Source organism: Clarias gariepinus, chromosome 14, assembly GCF_024256425.1.
Source record: "Clarias gariepinus isolate MV-2021 ecotype Netherlands chromosome 14, CGAR_prim_01v2, whole genome shotgun sequence".
Taxonomy (NCBI): Eukaryota; Metazoa; Chordata; class Actinopteri; order Siluriformes; family Clariidae; genus Clarias; species Clarias gariepinus.
Genome location: NC_071113.1, coordinates 6,206,471 through 6,228,808, shown reverse-complemented (window position 1 = coordinate 6,228,808; position 22,338 = coordinate 6,206,471). Strand labels below are relative to the sequence as shown.

Sequence of the window (22,338 nt, the reverse complement as noted above, 5' to 3'; positions counted from 1 at the left end):
TTTTTTTCCCAGGCTACAAACCAATGAGTAAGATCAATGTCATCAATAACTATAATGAATTATATCAATGTACCACTAGAGGACACTGCTGAACCTTATGCTCCATGGACAGTAATCTCAGACACATTACTGAGACATTTGGCCATATAACAGAAAATAAATGCGGATTAAAATGTTTACATGGTGAATAATGATAAGCTGTAAAGTTGTTTTTTTCCTCCTGTGTAAATAAATGTCTTAGACTTTACAAACACATCCTCCAAACGCACATATATATTTTTATTAATGCTTTATTGTACAAATAAAATTACATTTTATTTTTCAGCATGAAGGATATTCATTTTTATATTGGATATAAAAACAAGAGGAAAAAAATACAGACAATGCATGGCAGTATAGCAGCTTTGCAAACAAGCGTCACATTCTGTAAAACAATACGTTTTTCGCACATTTATTTTTTTTATTTGCTGCTTATTTAAAGGCAACATGTTTTTTTTCACAGTTTGTAATTGATTATTAATATTCATTTTATTAACGTCACAATAAGGTAAGGTAAACTACTAACCTTCTCTTTAATCAAAAACAAAACCCTTGTACGATTTTTGTCATTTTAAAATGATTTAAGTCAGCATAGACCTTAAGTAAGAAATAGATTATAATATATTTATTCATGAAACAATATATAGATCTATAGATCTGGCTTCAACTCCCCAAGTAATACAGAAAAATCTCTAAACCAAAAAGTGCATCAAAGCAAAAGGAGTCAAAACATCATCGGACACCTAACGATCGCTGTTCACCCGAAACTCGACTCTACTACCTGCGATCTAAATCAGAACTTCTGAAGTGCTGTGTGCATTTTGGTCGATTAGTAGCCTCTGTGTGTGTGTGTATATATTTTTAATCAGTGAAAATATGAGGAGCGTTCAAGTCAAACCTGGACTTCTGATCGTGCAGCATAACAACAGTTATGAGGGTTATAAAAACTCCCTTTATTTCTCTATATAATCCTCTGCTACACTAATGCACTTATCCCCTAGTGTTTCACTAGAGCTTGGACACTATCAGGGTAGAAGGTTTTCCCAGTACACCTCCTTTTTTATGTATGTGCACTTTGTTGTCTCTTTGTATAGGACCTGGATAGTTTTCTGTTCATTTAAAATGTCAATCTGTCTTGTCTCAGCTATTGAGCTTATTAGGTTTCTTAGTTAGCTAGTTAGTTTTGTTAATTTATGTTGTTAATTTATGTTTCGTATGTAACACCTTGGTCCTGGAGGAACGTTGTTTCGGTTCACTGTGTACAGAAATGTATATGGTTGAAATGACAATAAAAGCCTACTTGACTTGACTTGATTTGACTTGACATGATCGGACTGCATGCTTCAGGTGTAAAACTCTGGCCTCCCAGGAATTCCCTAAATGGTCCTTTGTTTTAATGGGTGAAAATGCACCACTTACACATTACAGGAACTCAGCTGGGAGTTATCTCCCCATCCCCGATTTGCACATGTTAAAGGAGTTCCTGGGAGGCCAGAGTTTCAAACATGAAGCTGGCAGTGCTGTCATGGCTCCGGCGCTCTGAGAACTTTTTACCTTGATTTTATCCAAGCGCTGAAACACTGGTATAAGTGCAGTAGTGTAGTAGAGGATATATAGAGAAACAAAGAGAGTTTTTATATCTCTAATAACTTTGTTCTATTATTCTGGACAGTCGAAAGTCCCCGCTCCTCAAAAACATAATATGTACACCATCAAGAGTAGAAATTAACTTTTTTTTTTTTAATTGCTTGGGGAAAAAAATCTTTAAAATATCTCTTGCATAATTCCTAACAATAACCACAATTGCATCCACAATACAATTCAACTGTACAAGAATCAAACAATTCTGTCCAGGTTTAGATTCACATTAATAACAATAATAATAATAATCATAATAATAAGTGAAATAAAATTTTTCAAAAGACATGTAGCAGAAAATGTACCCCAGAAACTAAAATACACATTTACTGTACATAAGGTTTACAGTATATCAAGCAGCAGTTAAATGCCATGGTATTTTTTTTGTTTAATTTTTTCTTTAAATCACAACTATTAAGTAATGTCACATTTACTACAGCACAATGTCAGAAAACGTTCAAGAGAGACACACACACACACACAGTCCGGCGGACTTTGTTATTCTCGGTCTCTCCGGAGGAATCACATGCCTGTTCAGCAGGTCTGACAGCTGCATCTACAGGCAGTTTATTTTAGAAAAGTGCAAAGGACACGGGCCAGGCCTGAGTCACTATTGAGCCGCTGGTGAGCTATCAGAAATATGCGCGTTACTCTTGTGTCACCGAGCTCACCGCGGAATCGGCAGCGACGACGGCATCCTTACAGCAGCACGATTTTTGCATGGCAGTAGTGGAGTAGTTTTATTTTAGTCTCTGTTGAAGCGTGAGTTTTTTTTTTAACAGTAGCACTGCGTACATGTCTGAAGGCATGGTTGCGTATATTTCAGTATGCAAAAACACAGTGTGGATTACGCTCCATGGGTTGCAGAGGAAACACAATCCGGAGCCGCATAATCCGGGACAGTGACGTAAACCTACGTATGAACTGTATGAACAGGAAGCGCTGCTGAGCCGCACTCGTCCGATAGCAGCGAATATCCGTATGTGTGTGTAAAGTCCTTCTTTCCTCAGTAGGATGAGTAAGAAAACGGCGGGCAGCATGTGCCGGGTGAGGTAGTCTAATCTAGTTCCGCCAACAGGCTTCGTTATGGACGTTTACTGTGAAAAAAAGAAGACAAAGCATACATAAGTTGTAGACCTTGGATTGTCTGCAAGAATTTTAAAATAAATTTTAACTTGTTAAACGAGCGGGGTCTTGATATACGAGTACTGTAGTACGCATGTGCTTTGTCTGCCGAGCGTCACATCATCACGACTGAGCCAGCGGTTCTTATCTTTCTTTCTCTCTCTCGCTGTGGGATTGTGGGTAATCATCTCCCTTGCTCGTATAGTCAACATCCGCGCACACGTGTATTGTTTACTATAACATTGTGACCACGTGTACGTGTGCGCGTGTAAAGCATTTTTTTTTATTTATGTTTTGTCCAAATGTAGTGACTGTACTGCAACAACAGCCCACCTGAAGAAAGTGTCATTAGAGAGGATCCTCGTTAAAATCATGCAAAAAGAAGATTCCAGTAACCAGAGACTGTCTGTCAGAAAAGAGTGATTCCATTAGTGTGGTTGTGTGAAAGTCATCCTACACAGTTTTCCCTCTCTTTTATTTTTACTTTATAATTTGTATCAATTATTTTTAGATGAATATTTCCGGGTTGTGGAACAAATCAATAGAGTTTCCATCATTTCTTATGAGGGAAATTCGCTTTGATATACAAGCGCTTTGATGTAAAAGTATGCTTCCGGAACGCATTATGTTCGCAGTCCAAGGTTTAACTGTAGGTTTAATTGGAGCGTACCATTCTGGCAAGGTCAGGCGTGAAGGTCACCCCTTTAGGTTGGTCCTGTGAACTGCTGCTGGTACTGCTGCTGCTGCTTCCGCTTACAGAGTTCTTCCTTATCATCCCTGTAAAGCCACCAGAGCAACAGCTTTAGATTCAGTAGTCTTGTGTTTAATCTGACATGCTCTTTATTTCCCTCATGCTGTATAACTCCGCAATCAAGATTTTAACAAGGGACTAATTTACAGTACTTCGACTGCAGACAGTTCTACCTGTTAAAGGAAGAATATCCAGTCTCTGAAGGCTGTTGCGACGGGACGAAGGAAAGCCTCCTGATTTAGACAGCCGACGCTGCCGACTGGACAACATGGTCGCCGGGGAGAAGATGCACGGAGGAGGCACTTTTCCCATCCGCTCGTAGAGCTCCTCTATTTCTCTCTTCTGGACCGCCTGCAGAGTCTGCACCTCAAACAGATGCCTAAGGCAGAACGGTCATCATTAGCAATACTGGAAAACACACTCGTGAGTTATTAAAAGTGTTAAATGTTTAAAAACCACTCACTTCTCCCTCAGCTCCTGCAGCTCATCCCACATCTCCTCCTCCTCGCTTTCAGATTCGTCGCTGCTCATGTAGGAATTGGTGCGGGTGTAGCTCATCCACATGTTGTGATGAGGGACAGGACATTGAGGGCTGTCCATAATCCCGTCCCCTAGAGGAGCCTCTGGATCCATAAAGACGCAAAGCCCGCTGTCCACCGACGTCCCGGTCAGAGACTGTACAGAACCGAGGCGTCTGGCTTTCTTCTTCCCTTGCTGCTGCTCCTGCTGCTGATGTTCTTCCAGGGGTTTGACATCTTTGCCTGGTTCCTTGTCGCCACTCTGCTGTGCCTCTTCTTTCCCCTCTTCTTTGTTCTCGTCAATCCGGGTTTTTTTACTATCTTGTTTGGATTGTTCACGGAGACGGAAATCATTACGAGGAACCTCAGAGAGCAAGTTCTGCTCAAGGCCCAATGATTGGCTTTGATCATGATTGGCATTCGAGGAGAAGTGCTGAGCTTGAGCAACTTCTATGTGGAGGTGCTGAGAGAAGGTGGTGTTGTTAAGGGATGAGATTTCATTTCTTTCTAACGGTGTTTGTTCCTTAGTTTGATTATCATAGGAAATGTCTGGTGAGACGGCGGGTGTCAGGGCTGGAGTAGTGTTAGCGCTTTGGTCAGGAAGTAAAGAAGGAGCTGGTATCACCTTGGTGGGCGAAACCTGGAAGCGCCCAACTGTAACTATTGGTTTTGGCTCTACAGGAGAATACAAAATAAGGTTGTTGAATCATCAAAGCAAAAAAAATATCTAGATCAGTATGTTCTTGTTGGATCAAGTGGACCTCATGGTATTTTGTTATCCCAGTAGGAAACTTCCACATTAATATCAGTTACTCTATTTGGACCTGAACGCCCAATGACTTAACTTTGACACAAGAAGCACGGGTAAGACGGTTTGTAAAAAGCAAGGGCTTTATTGTTGTCTGTGTTAGTATGGTTTGGGCAGCACTAACACCTACAGGCTGTGTTCCAGGGAACATTACAACACATTGGTTGTCATTACGCAACACCTCTAAAGCCACAGCTAACGGGTGGTAATGTCGTCCAACACCAATATGGGGGGGCCAAGTCTCCAGAAAAGTACCAGTTCTCAGGACAGAAAGAGAATAAGGCAATGTGTATTATGAAATACTGTAGATGTGCATGTGATGATGTCTAGAACATCTTACCGGAGCTGACAGGAGAACCTATGAGCTCGCACGTGTTGGTACTAGTCTCTGGTTCTGCCGATGGGGAAAGGGATCTGGGACTGGATGAAGATGCCTTATATATAGAAAGAAAAGCAAAAGCATTTAAAATTAGTTCCTTAACACAGACTGGCATTGTGCAAGCATAAGTGAGAGACAATAATTCTAGCAGACATTTTCACACCAGCTCCACGTTCCCAGTCGACGTGACTCACCATGCTCTCTGGACTTGGTCTTGGAGAAGATGACAGTCCGGACGACGATGATCTGGAGAGGCTTGATTGGTGCGGTGAAGCTCTGGGAAAAGCTTCTGTGTATCCTTGTGGCAGAGTATAGTCTGTAGGTACTGTATGCTGCTGGATGTGTGCAGGAAGACCCCCCTGAACCCCTTTCTCTTGGACAATATTGGACATCTGCTGCACATGAGCATCTACATGCTGCATGGGTATCCCAGGGGCATGGGTAAATGGGGAATGTGTCCTTTGAGCAAACCCATACACAGCATCCTGGTTCAGATTTTGGGCATCTGGAATGCACGGTGGGTATATGCCCTCTCCTTGGCAAGGAAGAGTATAGTGGGATGGGTATGGCATGGGATAACCAGCCTGGTGTGGCATGGCATGGTTAAAGTGTGAAGGAAAGCCAGGAATAGAGGACATGGGTGGCAGACTAAAAGACTGGGCCATGCTCATGGCCATGGAGAGCATGTTCGCCAAGGAGAAAAGCGGAGGCGTTTGAGGCGGCCATATGGCTGGCATGTGCGAGGTCATCGGATTGCCATCGGCAGTGGAGATGATGGAATCTGTGACATGAGAGCCGGAAGAGGAGGACGTGAGATGGGAAGGGTTACTGGGCATGTGTGAGTGCAAGGGATGTGTAGTCCTGGGGGAGCCAGGGTTTGGTGGGTACATGTAAGGAAGCTGAGCAGAGTTGGGCATGATGGGCATCGAAAACTGCTGCATGTGGCCAAGATTTGAAAGGGACATGGTGGGATCAGATGGGTACGTGGTATGGAATGGGTGTGAAGTTCCTGGAAAAGGAAAAAAAACAACAATAAAAACTAAAGAATAATCATGTTTTAGGTTTTTTTTCTGTACCAAGGTTTTCAGATTGTTTACAAAATACAAACGATGAACGTGCAAACCTCACCATTAGCAAGACTCGAGAAAAAAAAAGGGATATGTCACGACTTGACTCGAGCCGAAAGTCTGATCAGTCATGCATTCACACACTTCTTCAGGATTATCTTGTTTTCCAATGCTTTTTAGACTATTAGAGATAAATGACAAAGCCTTTGTTCTCTGCTACATTCACAGAAAAAGGAGAAGGTACAGTATTAACCGTTCTTTACGCCCACTCCAACTTTGGTACATAACTGCAACATAAACAACAAGTCTTTGGTTTTTTTTTTTTTTTTGCACTTAGATTCAATCGAAATACATCTGGTGTTCGAGTCAAACCGGGACTTGAAGGCGTTAAAAAAAAAAAAACTAACGGTTTGGTTCCCGTGAACATTCCGTGCTGGTGAAACGCTTACAGGGGATTATATAGAGAAATAAAACTAGTTTTATTATACTCTCATAACCGTGTTCTGTAATTCTGCGCCATCAAAAGTCCCGGTTTGACTCGAACGCCCGTCGTATTTTTAATTGTACGATTTATTTATTTATTTATTTTTTAACAAGTCTTAAATTATAAACCAGATGGCTGCCTGTGGCTGGAGGAAAAATGTCAACTGGTGCTGAAACCACGCAAGAGCAAGCAGCGGGGATATCTAACAGTGAAATAACACTCCATAAACGTGGTGTGGAGCGCCAGGAAGCAGCAGGACAAATTGCTCTATTAAAAGAAAAGAGCAGCTCTGACAATAGGAACAACAGGAAACCAGAACACACTGAGGGGGTTCTGGTTTTTCAGAGTTCAGTAGGTTCAGTGTAGAGATGTTTTGATTCATTGATTTTTATTATTTTTTTTCTGACAAAAACGTACAGAAAGATTACCGCTGGTCAATACGTGCACCCCCCAACATCCCCCCCCCCCCCCACCCTCCACCAGCGCTTTCTCTAATGGCAATCGCAGGCCGCAAACAAGCGGCATTCAGGTGAAGTAATTACCCAGGTGGTTCTGGGACCGGAGCCGACACACGCAAATACAAAGTCAGGCTTTGAGCCTAGTGTGAGTAGCAGGCGCCAGCGAAAACGTAAAAAAAAAAAAAAAAAATGGTGGCTTGTGTGTTTTATTTTCTGCCAGTTGCTTCTACAACATGGAGGTAGAACAAAAAAATAATGAAAATGTGTGCAGGGATGGTTAAAGAGAGAGAGAGAGAGACTCACCCATGGTGTTATGGAAGGACTGAGAACGTAAGAGGGGACGCACTGGTGATGCGATTTCTCCGTTCTGCCATGCTACTGAGCCGTGGGACTCTGATTGGACACGCATGTAGAGGGGGAAAAAAATTAAACACCAAGTATCATAGTTAAATGAAGCACTAATTACTCTGTCGGTAGCATAATGTGTAACGTTATAATAATAGCTGTCCGGGTTTATTCTTACCTGGCAGAGAGGAAGTGGAATGTGTCCGAGCAAGATGTGTGTGCAGGTTTGGCTGAAGGGAAAAAAAAAAGGGGGGACATTTCTGTAAGTTGAAAATTGTAATAAAGACTTTTGTAGCATGCAAAGTTCTAAGGGTTTTTAAATCAAAGCTTTTATGTTTAACAGATTAAGATCAGGTCAAAATTACAAGTGCTTACTGCACTTCCTCTTATTTGCTACTGTAATTTCCTGTAATGGCTTGGCTGTGTCACACTCACACACACACTCACACACACACACGTACACATATAAATGTAGGATGGAGGCACTTGCTCATTGTAAGTTTAAGACCATCATTGCCAACACTATAAAGAAGTCTCTAAGACTGAGCGAGGAAGCGAAACACAAACACTCGTCAGTTCCTACGTGCACGAGCAGACAGATGGGCGACAGCTTGCGCAGGCAACCCCAAACACATACACACACACACACACACACACACACACACCCCAGTGCATTTACATAAACCCCACAAGGCTGGGGTTGGCCCTCGTTGATCTCTTTCGGCCATGTTCTGATTTAAAGGAGTGTCTGGTTCTAATCACGCCCTGGGCTGAGACCAAGACAGATCTCCTCAGCGTCCTGATAATAATTATGTGCCCCCCCCCTCCCCCTGCTGGGTGCCCTGTGAGCGTGTGCGTGTGTGTTTGGGTAAAACTGTGTTGGAGATCACTTATTCCACATGAAATAGGCCATTGTTGTTCTCCATTACTCATTTAAAGATATTTGAGAACATTTGACCGAAGGATTGCGTAGAGAGAAGAAGGGCTGTGTTCTGTGTGCGAACAGGACGTTACCGAAAGCAGCATAAAAAACAAACAAACAAAACAACGGAATTGACTTTCTAATGCCGGTCTGCCGTACTAACAGGAAAGGGAACCGTTTTTATTGGTCGCATGTGAGTGACATGATGTGTCATAATGGCAGTGACTATGTCCAAAACCTCTTCTTCAACCATCATCGTAGTCCCAACCCATGATTACATCACATCCAAACAAGTTAGCCTTGTTCCTTGGTCAGTCTCTTCGCAGAATCTTACATCAGTCTAACTGGTATAAAGTTCTGCAAAAATGTCCACACCATGAATGCAATGTCTGTATGAGTCTATATATACTGTACAGAGTCTGGTCTCTGTATCTATTTCTCTTAGAAAACACACAAGGACTATTTCTTTGGTTCTTTCGGTTCATTACATTATTTGATGCTTACTCAAGCATCCAGAAACTGTGCCCTACCTGGCCCCCTTTTAAACCTCCGTAAAGTTCAGGGGTAATAAAAAAAAAACCCACAGATTTACACCCTGACTCACTACAGACCATAAAGCTGAACAACAAAGGTGATAAATTAAATTAAAAAGGCCGAGACAGAGACAGAGAGAGAGAGAGAGAGAGAGAAAGAGAGAGAGAGAGGGACCAAACCGGGCCTCAGGGAACAGAAGGGCAAGCACAAAATGGTCCAAAACATTTGTTTGTAAAAAAGCCTCCATTTTCTTGACTTGGTGCAGACTTTACCTGCGATGAGGAAACGGAGCTGGCAGGGTTATGATGCTGTGGGAAATGCACGCCTTCTTGTTTGCCCTGCTGCCCGGCCAAATCTTTGCTCATCAGAGACTCCGCTCGCTTCATGATGTCATGTATACGGTGAATAAAGCCGTCTCTCTCAGACGGGAGGATGAACTCTTTATGCACCTAGGGGGGAAAGAAAAGGAGACAAGAAAGAAAAAGAAGAGAGTGAGAGTGAGATCAGAGCTCAAACGCTTGGGTCCAGAACGAATCACAGGTATCAACATTTTGTTTGGTTATATCTGCACAATGACATGATTGTTCAATAGATTAAATTAGTCAACTCTTTTTTAAGTCAATGAAAGCAGGGACTATTTGTAGGGCCTGTTTTTTTTTTCTTTTTTCTTTTCTTTCTATTTTCTATACAGGACACTGCTATGAGAGCTCTGTGAATCGGCCAATCTGACACCTGCATCCTTTCAGTAACTTTAGATCCTCTGTACAGGCCTGTTGTTCTCAAGATCTGTCAAGTGGTGTAACAGCACTCTGCTTTAAGACAAAGGTGTGAATGGGATTGTTTCCTAATCCCATTCTCAAAGGAACTCATTCCCACCCACTCCTTTACACAAACTTGACCATTCCTGCCCACTCTTACATAAACTCTCAACCAATCATGCCTGCTCTTGCGCAATGTTTGCTGAATTTAAACAGGTTTAAACTAGAGTTTCAAATTATATGTCTGTTTTTTTACAGTAAATAATCGATTTATTGTCAGTAAGTAATGAGGAGACACAAATTTGTTTTATTTGTTTAACTTTTATTAAAACAGATATGGTGGCACAAAATTACTTATGTGAGAAAATAAATGTATTTAAAAAATAATTGTCAAAACTACACCTCATCTCTGTTTATACTTATACAAAAACGACATTGCGAACTGCTCTTCTAATGAAGTTAATACTGTATATATCAAGAATTAAGAATTCATGAAAAATTAATAATTTTAAGTATATATATATATATATATATATATATATATATATATATACATACTTTACTGCAAGTAATCTAATAATATTAATTAATATTTATTGATGTATATTAATCGATTAATCAAATTGATGAATATAAATCAATATATCTCGATTAATATTAATAGATTAATTGCAGTTAAGGTCAACTAATAAAAAACTACTTGTTTTGCGCCATGTTTCTCTGTAGCTCAGGGTGATTCAAAAAGACTGAACCGATTTCACAATATTTTATTAAGGAAAAGTAAAACAAAACTTCAGCCAAGTCACAAATATTCTACTCACAATCAACTTTTATTACCTGTCTTACAAGTGACACTGACTCATTTCATAACGATGCTTAAGAACTGAAGGTCTGCAATTAGTCATGAAATCGGTTCATTCTTTTTAAATTACCTTGTACATATATACGCTACAGAGAAACATGGTGCAAAACAATGATTTTTTATCAGTTGAACTTCACTGCAATTAATGGATTAATAATTAATTGTTTAACGTCCCTGGTTTAAAGTCGTCTGCAATATTTTCTGACAATGTTGTTCTTAAAATATCACCAAATTAGTCAACCACTGTGACTTGGAACAGGAGAAAGCAGTTCAAAAGATGGAATGCATCATGCGGTGCCGCACAAGCATCGTACATGTTCTCATGTTAATCCCACGATTTGTCCCAAACTGTTTATAGTGTCTGGCTGAATGCCTGCGACTATCGACAAGATCTTTAAGAAACCATGTCTCATGTCCACATGCATCATGAAGGCATAAAATACGCAAACATAAATAACAACAGTAAACACTACGGGTTTCTGAAACACTTTCGGTTAATTATATAGAATGTATTCATGGAATGAATATAAATAGTTTTTTTTTTACTTTTATGAACAGAAGGCGAGTGTTGGTGGTGCAATTCAGGAGTAGTAATGATACGGTTTGAGGTGGTGCAATCCAGAACGGTCTAAATCTCCACTATATATTCCTAGACATCCCAAATAAGAGCGCGGTTTTGTGTATGAACTTGTTCAAACTTGTACACACTTTTAATAGCAGGACGGTTATTAATTCAGCTCATTCCCACTTTGTGCTCCTGTTGCCCGCTAATAGCTGTGGGTGTACACGGCGCAACCAATAACACTCCAGGAGGGACTCCATACTGCCAAGACGCTCGTGCTGAACAAAGAGCTTCTGTATATCTGAGAGAGCGGGAGCAAACTCCCCACTGAATACACATGGCTATAATGCACGTGCACTTGCCCACATACTGACACACTCCTATATAGAGAGTAGGGTCTTACAGTCTAAGTGGGCTAGCAGGAGCTGTACAGTATTCAGTGATTAATTAAGTAGTGATGAAAAGTTCATAGTTAACCGTAATATAAAGTATGATATATCGATTCAACTAGTGCACTCTCACTTTTTAATCATTTTAATATTGTTTTTAGACAGCTTACAAAAATGTGCATTATTAGTTATGTCAGATATAATTAATTATATAAACCACTTGTTACTTAAGTTAGATGATGCGACACTACAGGAAACACAAGCACAACTACAGTAAAACGACATCTTCTATTAAAATGTGTTCAGGTGCAATGATTAATGCACTACACACTTAAACGTCTGAATCTATTTTAATACCCAGGTTTAAAAGAAAATACAATACTCCTATAACTATGTCCTGTAAGTGTCAGGAAAACCTGAAGCCTGAACAAAAAAACAATCTGTATAACCCATTACTGCTACCGGGATAGAAATTTCACCCGTCCATATATTTTTTATTTTAAACTCTTGGAGACGAAGCCTTTGCTGAAAGATGATTGGAAACTGTGAGCTCCACACTACAGTATATAGAGCTGTATACAACACCTTTGTGAAAACTGCAATTTAAAGCAACATTTTGTTGTTTTGTTACGAATAATTTCTAAACTGCAACACAATATATAAGACAATATGTACATCTGCAGATATAATGAAATACTTTTACCCTGATCAGAATATTGTATTTATTCTCAGGGACGACGAGATACGATATTATTATGATACCTAGTTGATTCGTATTGCGATTCTATAGGTATAATGATTTATAAATATCACTCACTCATTGTCTACATCCTGTATACAGGGTCACTGCAAAGTATTTCTAAGTACTTCAATGATACAAGGTGGAACATACGTCCAGGTATGAAGGACCGGACGAAAACAGGCCATGGTAACTATCAGACCATGGAAATGTATCAGACACAGCAGACTTTTATTTATAGGATTGTTATTAATTAAAAAGGTTTTGTTCGTTCAGCTGCTCCCATTGAGTGTCGCCACAGTGGACCAGATCCAAACCTTCAACTTCGGGCAGGTTTTACACCAGATGCGCTGATCCAGTTTCAGGATTGTTGTTCTATCAGTTTTTCCTACCACGCCAGAATTTCTTACCTGCAGCGAAATTTTATAGTTATATCAGTATGTCTGTAATTTTTAATGGTGGTAGCACTAAAAAATATCGGAAGGTTTTATCTGACATACTGGTAGCACTTTATGACATGTTTTTTAACATTAATTATAATTATAATAATCCCTATCACTTTAACACTGGTAGCACTTTCTGACACACGGATTTAACGCTATCCATCACTCCGCTTGCTCGTTGACTGCTAAATTAACTATTTAAATAAAATGTACACTAAAAAAAAAAAAACCTCTCAATACTAAAGCTGACCCCACCCCTAAGACGCAGCACGGATTAAAGGGCAGGGTGCTAAAGCAGCAAAACGTGATCCAGAATCAAACCTGGGCCGTCCACATGGCAGTCAAGAGACCTACCACTGAGCCACCAGTGACCGATTACGTTAACAAAAAGTAACAAGTGAATTTTATTTATTTTCGTGGTTAAAAATGGATGTTCATTAGAGAGAGCCAAATTTGCCTGACCATTTGCCCATTCGCCCTGTTTGCCCAAGAGGCCCCTTGGGAGATCCATCCATCCATCCATTCATCCATCCAGGAACCTATGTAGTCCAACTAGGTACCGGGAGACCTATGGTGATTATTTATTCCCATTTTTCAACCGTGGTCAACATTAACACTCTACGGGCAATTTGTGAACGCCAACTAGCCTAATCTGAATGTCCTTGGACTGTGGGAGGAAACTGGAGTACCCAGAGGAAACCCACCAAGCACGGAGAGAACATGCAAACTCCTTGCACACAAAACTCAAGGTGGGAATCGAACCCGGACCCTGGAGGTGCCACTCCCTTGGAAGTTATTAGCTATTTTTGCTGCATGACATGGCTATCAAAAAGGAAAAATCCAACATTTAAAACTTTTTAAAATCTCCACGTTTCAAAACAACGCTCATCTTGTCACGTTTGTATTATGTTGCCAAATAACGCTTTATGATCTTTCATTTCATAAACCAGTTTTAATTTAGCTAATGTACAGTATGGGCAGCTATATAAAAAGCTCAGGTTTAAATCTAAAAATTTAATTCTTGATAAAAAGTTTAAATCGATTAGTTAATTAAGAAGTTCGAAATTATTCCATTGTATTTAAGTTGGCATGTTAAGCATTTCCATATGTAACCTGTAATGTACAATCAAAAACAATATGTTGGAAAGTCCAAACTAAAAAATACGTACACCTATGATATAACACGAATGACACAGCCTAAATGCATGGAGATAAAATGGCGTTCCTCAATTTTGGACCTATGAGCTGTGTCTATCTGCACGTCCGCGTCATGCTCCACATGGCTCCGGGTGGAAATTGCCAAAAGGAATTAAAACAATCTGATTCTGAGACTTCACAAAGATGGGGAAGGATACTGCGGAATAGCAGACGGAAGCACAGTTGCAGCGGTACAGCAAGTACTTGGCACAGGAGTTATCAAAGAAAATCAGTGCAGACAGTGCGAAGAACATTTAATAATTTCAACCTCGATGTACTGTAAAAAAAAACAAAAAACGCTCACTTTTCAGGAATAAACTGCAAGATTAGACTCGGTCTAAAAAGACGGATGAAATCTGGGAGCTCATTCTTCCGTCGGACCAGACCAAGATAAATTAGTTTGGCTCGGATGGGGTCCAGTATGTTTGGGCGTAAGCCTGGCCAGGACTAACACAGTGAATGCATGGTCCCGTGAAATGTGACGCTAGTGTAATAATAGTATGCTGAGGCAGTTTTTGGAAAGTTCCACCCAAGCCTTGTTAGCCAATCATTTATTTATTCTGCGTTTGCCTTCAGGACTGTTCTGACTGGTGATTCTGCACATCAGCTTATACGTTTCTGTTCACCATCCCGGCCGCTCCAAAGTCCCTCTGGGCTCCTCATATTGCACTGTGGAAAGCCATTAGGATACAGATCATATTTTTCAAATCCTGGCAGCGCAAAGTTGGCATTGTCACATCCTTGAGCAAGACCCTTAATCCTTAACTGCTCGGTTTAATCATGTCTCTGTATATACTGTATGTGTATAATATGTGCCGATTTAACAACCACGGGCATACAGTAGGCACAGAGTTGGTCCTCTCTTTGCAGATAAAACAGACTCCCTAGATACTGGAGCGTTGCTGTGGCGATCGGCGGTCATTTAGCCACAGAAGCATTAGTGAGGTCAGGCACTGAGAAAGCCTCGAGTGCAGTCGGTGCAAAAGTGCTCAGCTAGGATGAGTCAGGTTTTTCCACATCAATCTTGACAAAACCTGTCTTTTAACGCCTTGCTTTGTGCACAAGGGTAGATCCAGTGATCCGAAATCTTAACTCGACAGCATACAACAGTTCATTAAAATAAGAAAAAAAATAATTAGAAATCATTTTAGAAAGGTATAAATTAAAATTGGGCAGCACATTGGCTTAGTGTCTAGCACCGTCGCCTTACACCCCAGGATCAAGGGTTCGATTCCCGCCTCTGGGTCTGTGTGCATGTTCTCGGTGGGTTTCCTGCAAGTACTCTGGTTTCCTCCCACAGTCCAGAAATGCAGATTATGCTAATTGGTGTTCCCGAATTGCCTGTAGTGTGTGTACGTGTGTGCCCTGCAATGGATTGGCACCCCATCAAGGGTGTATCCCGCCTCAAGCCCCCAAGTCTCCGGGGATAGGCTCCAGGCCCCCCGTACAGGATACGCAGAGGGAGCGTGAGAAATCTTTAATGTACCATAGATGACAATTTGTTCAGACTTTTCTCAAGATCAAAACCATGATCAAAGCAATACGATGTGTTACATAAGCGTTAAACATAATAACGTACTGTACTGTATTTCTACACGACATACCTCACATACCTCACATTTTCTTTCAGGTTAAACGGCATGCTTTATTTTACATGCATTCATTGCTATGTTGAAAAACTGTACACTGTAGATATAAAAGTGTGCATGATCCTTACAGAAAAAATTTGAAATCGTGTATGTTTATGTAAACTTCTTACTTTGACTACAGTGATGTGCAAGGCTTGGGTTTGGAGACATAAGCGATAGTGATAGGGGGGATAGTGTGGCGTTCGGGGGCGGGGCTGATAGGAGCTCTAACAGAGCGGTTACGTAAAGCTATGACACGTACTCTATTTCTTGTGTTGTTTTAGAACTAGCTTTGGATTTGCGAGAGTGTGTGCGATACATAGATGAGACGGCCTACCATGACGCCGGCGATGTCTTCAGGGTTGTCACCATCGAGGTCGAATTTGAAGGTGACCATCTTATCATTGTGTGTCTGAAGCTGACACTCCACCACCCGGTCCACTTTATCAGATAGCTGAGGAAGAAACACATTTTTGATTTTAAACTCATGCCCAATATAAAATAGTGTTCATTATGATGAGTGAGCACGAAGTTTTCGAGGCTTTACATGGAAGAACGTTAATTACAATAAGATCATGCAACGTCAGGATAAAACAGAACAAGAACTGCTTTTATTTTTCCAGGTCTTAAAATCTATTATGAAGTTTTACACCGCTGAGAATTAAAAGGATTCAGGACAGCCTGCTGCATCCATGCGGCCAAAACATGCAGTCGTCCTGGAGCAATACATAAGGAAGAGTGGCGGTGAGGCTAAAATTAACAAAACTGGCGTGAACTCAGGGGTCATTTCACTAATGCGTCTCTGGCCAAGGCGCTGCGTGACTGAGGACTGTGACAGTAAACACCCGGGCTGCAAACATCTTGTGAAATTACAGCTCATGTTGTCTCGTCTGGATACTGTACAGAATGTCCACACCAGGGGATGAAGTTCTGACCTGGGCTACACGTGTAAAACTGCTTTAAATTGAAAAAAATCATAATTCTTAGATTGCATAATTAAATGAGATGATGTTTTATTTTAATATATAGTATTTAATAAAAAAAAAAAAAGTCATGCCTTATCTTGTGTAAACACGGTTCCAGAACCTAGACTAAGCAGATCCTGTTCCAGCATGATCCAGCATAAATTTAGTACAGATACAATGGCCGTTCAAGTCAAACCGGGACTTCTGATGAAATTTCATGTGAATAAAGGTGTAAAACTGATTAACATTCACAGACGAATCTTAGCGGCAGGAAAAACATCTGAATAGTGCAAACGTTTTAAAGAAGGCCAGACGTCCGTGGAGGACCCTGGCCAAAATCAACGGATAACTTATCACCAACTTAAAGAGGAGATGTATCTGTCTGGGGAAACTGTACACACAATCGTTAACCAACACCGTTCGAACATTACAACTGATTGATTACGGCTGATTACCGCCTGACCTCCGTCCAAGCCGTTTAGATACTTTTGGGCTATAAAAGGAGTTCCTGGGAGGCCAGTGTTTAAGGTGTGAAGCAGGCAGTCTGATCATGGGTTTGGTATACTGAGAAAACTTTCTACACTGATGGTATCCAAGCACTAGGATAAGTGCATTAGTGTAGGGATTATGTAGAGTTTTCTAAAGGGAGTGCAATCAAAAGTCCAGGTTTTAATTAGTGTGCATTAAAGGTGGTCATATGGCCATTAAAGGTCCTCACAATGTGTTAGAATAAAGGTAACTCAGACAACCGTCTATCTAAAAGTTGTACAGTACTTTCACTAAAAAACTCCATAATTTTACCGAAACATCCTTTTAAATGCTGTCCATATTTTCAGGAGTGTTTTTTAAATACACGTGTTTAAACTTAAGAAAAAACATGAAACCTGTTTCCCCACAGGACCTCACTGAATCTGTACCAACATGTCAGTTTGAACTGGTGTATGGTTACTTCTACAAGTTCTTTTATAACAAGGCATAATCTTCCAGAGTGTGAGAACACAAAGTTAGTCAAATAAAGAACAGATTCAGATGAGAATAGAATCTCCATGTAAAACTAATGCAATCAGAGCAGGGTTTTGGAAAGACGGTCCCCATTAGGACACCTATCACCTGTACCAAAAAAATATAAGATGTTAATTTAATGCGAATGAATATCGCGCTTTTTAGAATTCACATTTTATTCCTTCTACCTTTAAAGAATTTCAACTTGAGTCCTTAAAAACATGGTGTGCAACCTCTTGTAAAAAAAATAAATAAAAAATCTGGCAGCCAACCGAGTCTCCGTATTTAGAAACCCAGCTGTGCAATTTATAGGTATTTAACAGGAATAATAATAAAAAATAAAAAATAAAAGTCATTTCTCAGGTCAGACTATTTCGTTCCGCTGAAATGTTACAGAAATCCAACTGATACTATAAAAGGCTCTTGTAACACAACACAACACATCATTCATCTAAATACAAGCACGTTGATGACACGCCATCTCCTCATGTCCAACTCAAATAGTTGTTAAAAAATAAAAACAGTTCTTGGTACTGGACTCAATAATAAACGCAGTAATTGACAGAAGAACTGTACCCCTGTAATGCGCAGGCGGGACCGGGCCCTTCTCTTGAACAGTCTCGTTGCTGTCCGCCGGCCAGCTGCCTTACTCGCCTTCTCTGATTGGCCCTCGTAGCCGTCACTCAAACCCGAGGCCACATCTGAGGCATAACTGTAAAGATTTGAGCTTTTAGACAACGAAGACAGCAGATTTATATATAATATATAATCACACATATATGTGTGTGTGTGTGTGTGTGTATATATTAGGCCAAATTGTTTATAAAAAAAAAAAAAAAACATAAATATTTGAAAAAAAAAATTGCTATATATTATATATTGCTATGTATGTTAATATTATTTATTAATTATATATTATAATAATAATAATAATAATTATTATTATTATTATTATTAATATTTTTTTCCTGAAGTGTGCAAAAAAAAATTCTCTATTATATATATATATATATATATATATATATATATATATATATATATATATATACCTCTTTGGCGCATGCTAGACTAATATTTTAAGTAATTATTGTTTAAAATTAATCATTGGAAGAATTTCCCCACGGGGACAGAAGAGAACGAAAATAACCCTGTAGGCTCTGAATGGATGTCTTCACGCTGGAGGAGGCATGTAAGGATTGCTCTCCCCTGATTGGTCGAGCTGACACACTATAAGCGGAGGGGGTCTATTATCCTGGGAATAAACTAAATCTGCAAGCATACAAGAAGTTTGGCGTTTCCCTACAGGCTCTCACTCATCAGGAGTTCATCAAGCGATACATTTTTATCATTTTTGTCACTTTTTAACCCAGGAAGTATAATTTGTAATTATTTTTAACAGCAAAAAATATTCCTACCTCCGTTAATATATGATGCCGAGTATTGTATAATTTTATACATGTAAAAAAAAAGCGTCTTAGAAATGACATTACTGAAACATGGTAGTTTGTAGCACTGAAGGTCTGCGAGAATACAAAGCTGTCCTGAAAGCTAATTGTGTCTTATACTGTATGTCTTTTGGCACACTGGACACTGCCAAGTCCTCGCCCTCCTGCCATGCTTCGAAGCGTTTACGAGCGGCCTGCTGCTTGGCACACTCTGTGCTTTCGAAAGTCCCAGCCCACTGAGGGACACGGTTGGGAGAGCGGAGGTTCGTCTTTTTTTGAGCGTAGTGTTTACTGAATTTAACCAGCAGCGAGAAGCACATGAGTGGAATGTGCTCTGTTTTGAAAGATGAAGCCCAGAGGACAATATGAGAAGTCTTTGCCCAGCCCACTAACCCCAACAAGCACACACACACACTTTTACATGCATGCACACAAATCACACATCTCTATAGATAGGAAAGCTGTTATTTTCCAAAACTTTCAGTGCTTTCAGTATGTCTAAACACAAACTGCAAAACTGTATACACAAAGAACTTTGATATAAGTGTTTTAAGTATTCCAGATGTGTGTGTGTGTGTGTGTGTGTGTGGAGACAGCTTAGCCGAAGCAGGTTTTTACCTGTCCACAGATGAGGAGAAAGGACTGGGAGGCCCTGACACTTTTTTCTCGATATTATTACATACAGCAATGCTCTGGCAAGAGAGGATTAGAAAAGGATTTTAGACACCAAAACCTTCCATCCATCGCAATCATGGTATAAAGGAACTAGAATTTGTAACATTATGTCAACTAAAGCCTGGCGCGTTCGCATGTACTGTACGTACGTTGTGATGGAATTCGAAGCAAGCACTTTTCTCCTGAGCACTCACCGAGGGAAAGCGGAGAAGAGGCTTCGGTGGAGTTGAGGTGGGTGTGATTGGGGGTGTGGCCAAACGAGAAGGTGGGGTAGAAGGGATGCAGATGTTGCGCCCAGCAGCATCGAGCCCATCCTGAAAGCCAGAGGGACTGAGATACCCGTCTGTCTCACAGTCAGCTAGACAAAACAAAAACAACAACAAAAAACATACATACATTATGGAAAGGAAAAAACCCTGATTAATTAATGCTGCAATTTTTTTAACACAAATATGAATTACATATTAAAATACCTACTTAATTCTTATATCAAGTTAAATATAAACTAATTAATTTATTTGCAATCTGCTCGCAGAAATGTGGTAAGTGTTAAAATCCAGTTCAATCAGAAAAAAGTTTTGGAGCGTTTACGCCAAACAACACCCATTTGCACAACATCCGACTATATCCATCATTCTTTAAGTTCGTAACAGGGTGCAGAATTGGGACGGACACAACAGCTTTCAGCACACAGCGAGTGTATCTCATGTCACGCATCTCCTGTTCCAATCTCTTTGATGCGTCTTAGCTCCCAAATTACGGTCCAGTGGTAAGCACATGGTGTCGTTACCACAGCAACAGGGGTTTGAGTTTTGTATTCCTCTGATTTTGAAGTCGTTTCTGCAGCATCGTGTTAGGACCGTTTGTTTTAATCAACATGTAGTCAATGTTGTTCTAACGCCATTTCATTAAAGTAGTTTCTTTAAAAAAACGCCAACGTCCTGATGTCTGTATTGTGACATCACCACAACCTTTTGATGAGCAGAAAAATTCCTTCTGGGTTATTAACATACGCACATGAGAATAAAGTGTGAACTATAAGTAGAACTGATCGATCAGGTTAACTGTATTGCTCAACCCCACTGTTAAAATCTTGAAACTTAAGCAACTCCAACGTTTAACAGTCTAAACAAAAAAAAATAAATAACTAAGTATAAAAAATACCTGGTAAGTCCTAGATCCAGTATTTATTCTGTCTCATTAATTATAATCATAAAGACTACTGGCACCTTGTCAGATGTCAGAATCTGCAAAATAACTATTCTTCAAGCTTACTGAATGAAATGTTTGAACAAGATATTGGGTTTGGTCTGGGATCGTTTGATTGTTTGCTCATTCACACGAAGCTGTCTTACTTGCTCTCTAAGCGATTTGAGAAGACGTGCACGCAAGACATGCGCGCACAATCGGCGCTGAAAAGCACATGACGCAAGGCGGTGTGGGAGTGAATAATTGAGCTAATCTCTCCGTTCAGGTTTCCCTTCGCTCCTGCGTGACCCAGTAACTCAAAGCCCTGTCCGGCAGTGCATACGTGCAGACGATTAAATTTAGTTTATGAGGTGAGGGCAGTCGACCACGGCATACCTTCCTCGGCATTCAAGCTGTCGGACTTAACGCTCCATGAAGGGCAAGTGGAGAAATTTTACACTTTTAGGCATGCTGTGCTACTGGAGCATAAAGTAGAGAGTGAAAGATGTGACTCATGTACTGTATACGTCAAATCACTCGTCCCTACTGACTACATTGCTTGTTAATAATGTCCCTTATTAGGTACTTCTCTGTTGCTCTGGACTGTTTAACAGCCTGATCGCTAACTATGTCCATTTGACCATATGACACACACCTTCCAACAACTTAATCATGGTGACATTTACTGTGGGAGGAAACCCCACTTAGCTATTTAGGTTCCAGATATCTGTAGACAGGCTGATGGTTTTATTGCTGCATGTGATAAACTGGCTTCTTACACAACGGCATGTTGGCCAAAAACATTAAAACAATTCAGATCCGATTTGCTCACATGCAACTGAGGAATAGCTGGTGTGGCGGATGTGGAAATGCTGGTCAGCCTCCGGTTCTTCCGGCTCTTGTAAAAAGCCCCCGTTGATCGCGTAATCTGGAGAGATGACCGGAGAGCCAGCGGGACGGTCATGAAGAGGCAGGATGGGCGGGAACAGGACAGGAGAAGAGGCGGGGCTATCAAACGATTGGCCCGTGGGCTTAGGCAACAATGACTCGGGTTCTTCCTCGATGGTCTCCTCCTGCTTCTTCTTCTCCTCCTCACGTATCCGACGCTGTCTCTCGCGTTGCCGCTTGATGGCCGTCACTCGGTCCCGCATTGCCTTGGCAACCAATTTGTAGTCGGCCTCACACACAAATCCCAGCACCACCTGAGAAAGAAGAAACACAATTAACCGGAGAAGCGCACACACCAAATATTAAATATGAAACAAGGTACAGTAGTTGATGTTTCTCTGCTTTCAGCTGAAGCACTAAACAAGCCTCAAGTGAGAGCTTCTTAACAAAAACGCTATTCAGAGCGCAGACATAACTTCAGACTTAAATGCTCCTCGTTTACTTGTGTGAGGTGGAGTTGTCATCTACA

The 22,338-nt window shown here is 40.6% G+C and overlaps 1 protein-coding gene across 1 annotated transcript in view; it reads right to left on the bottom strand.

Annotated features, from left to right (window-relative positions):
* Positions 1-274: 274 nt before the first annotated feature.
* wnk4a (WNK lysine deficient protein kinase 4a) overlaps positions 275-22,338 on the bottom strand; it is a 53,608-nt gene continuing 31,544 nt past the window's right edge. The window contains exons 7-20 of the mRNA XM_053511510.1: positions 21,754-22,123; positions 19,928-20,091; positions 19,677-19,750; positions 18,190-18,325; positions 15,984-16,100; positions 9,341-9,517; positions 7,791-7,842; positions 7,571-7,660; positions 5,453-6,267; positions 5,220-5,313; positions 4,017-4,746; positions 3,727-3,932; positions 3,473-3,579; positions 275-2,774 (exon numbers count right to left, since the gene is read on the bottom strand). Of these exons, the coding sequence (XP_053367485.1) occupies positions 2,772-2,774; positions 3,473-3,579; positions 3,727-3,932; positions 4,017-4,746; positions 5,220-5,313; positions 5,453-6,267; positions 7,571-7,660; positions 7,791-7,842; positions 9,341-9,517; positions 15,984-16,100; positions 18,190-18,325; positions 19,677-19,750; positions 19,928-20,091; positions 21,754-22,123 (3,135 nt within the window). The 3' untranslated portion in view covers positions 275-2,771. The remainder of the gene's footprint in view (positions 2,775-3,472; positions 3,580-3,726; positions 3,933-4,016; positions 4,747-5,219; positions 5,314-5,452; positions 6,268-7,570; positions 7,661-7,790; positions 7,843-9,340; positions 9,518-15,983; positions 16,101-18,189; positions 18,326-19,676; positions 19,751-19,927; positions 20,092-21,753; positions 22,124-22,338) is intronic.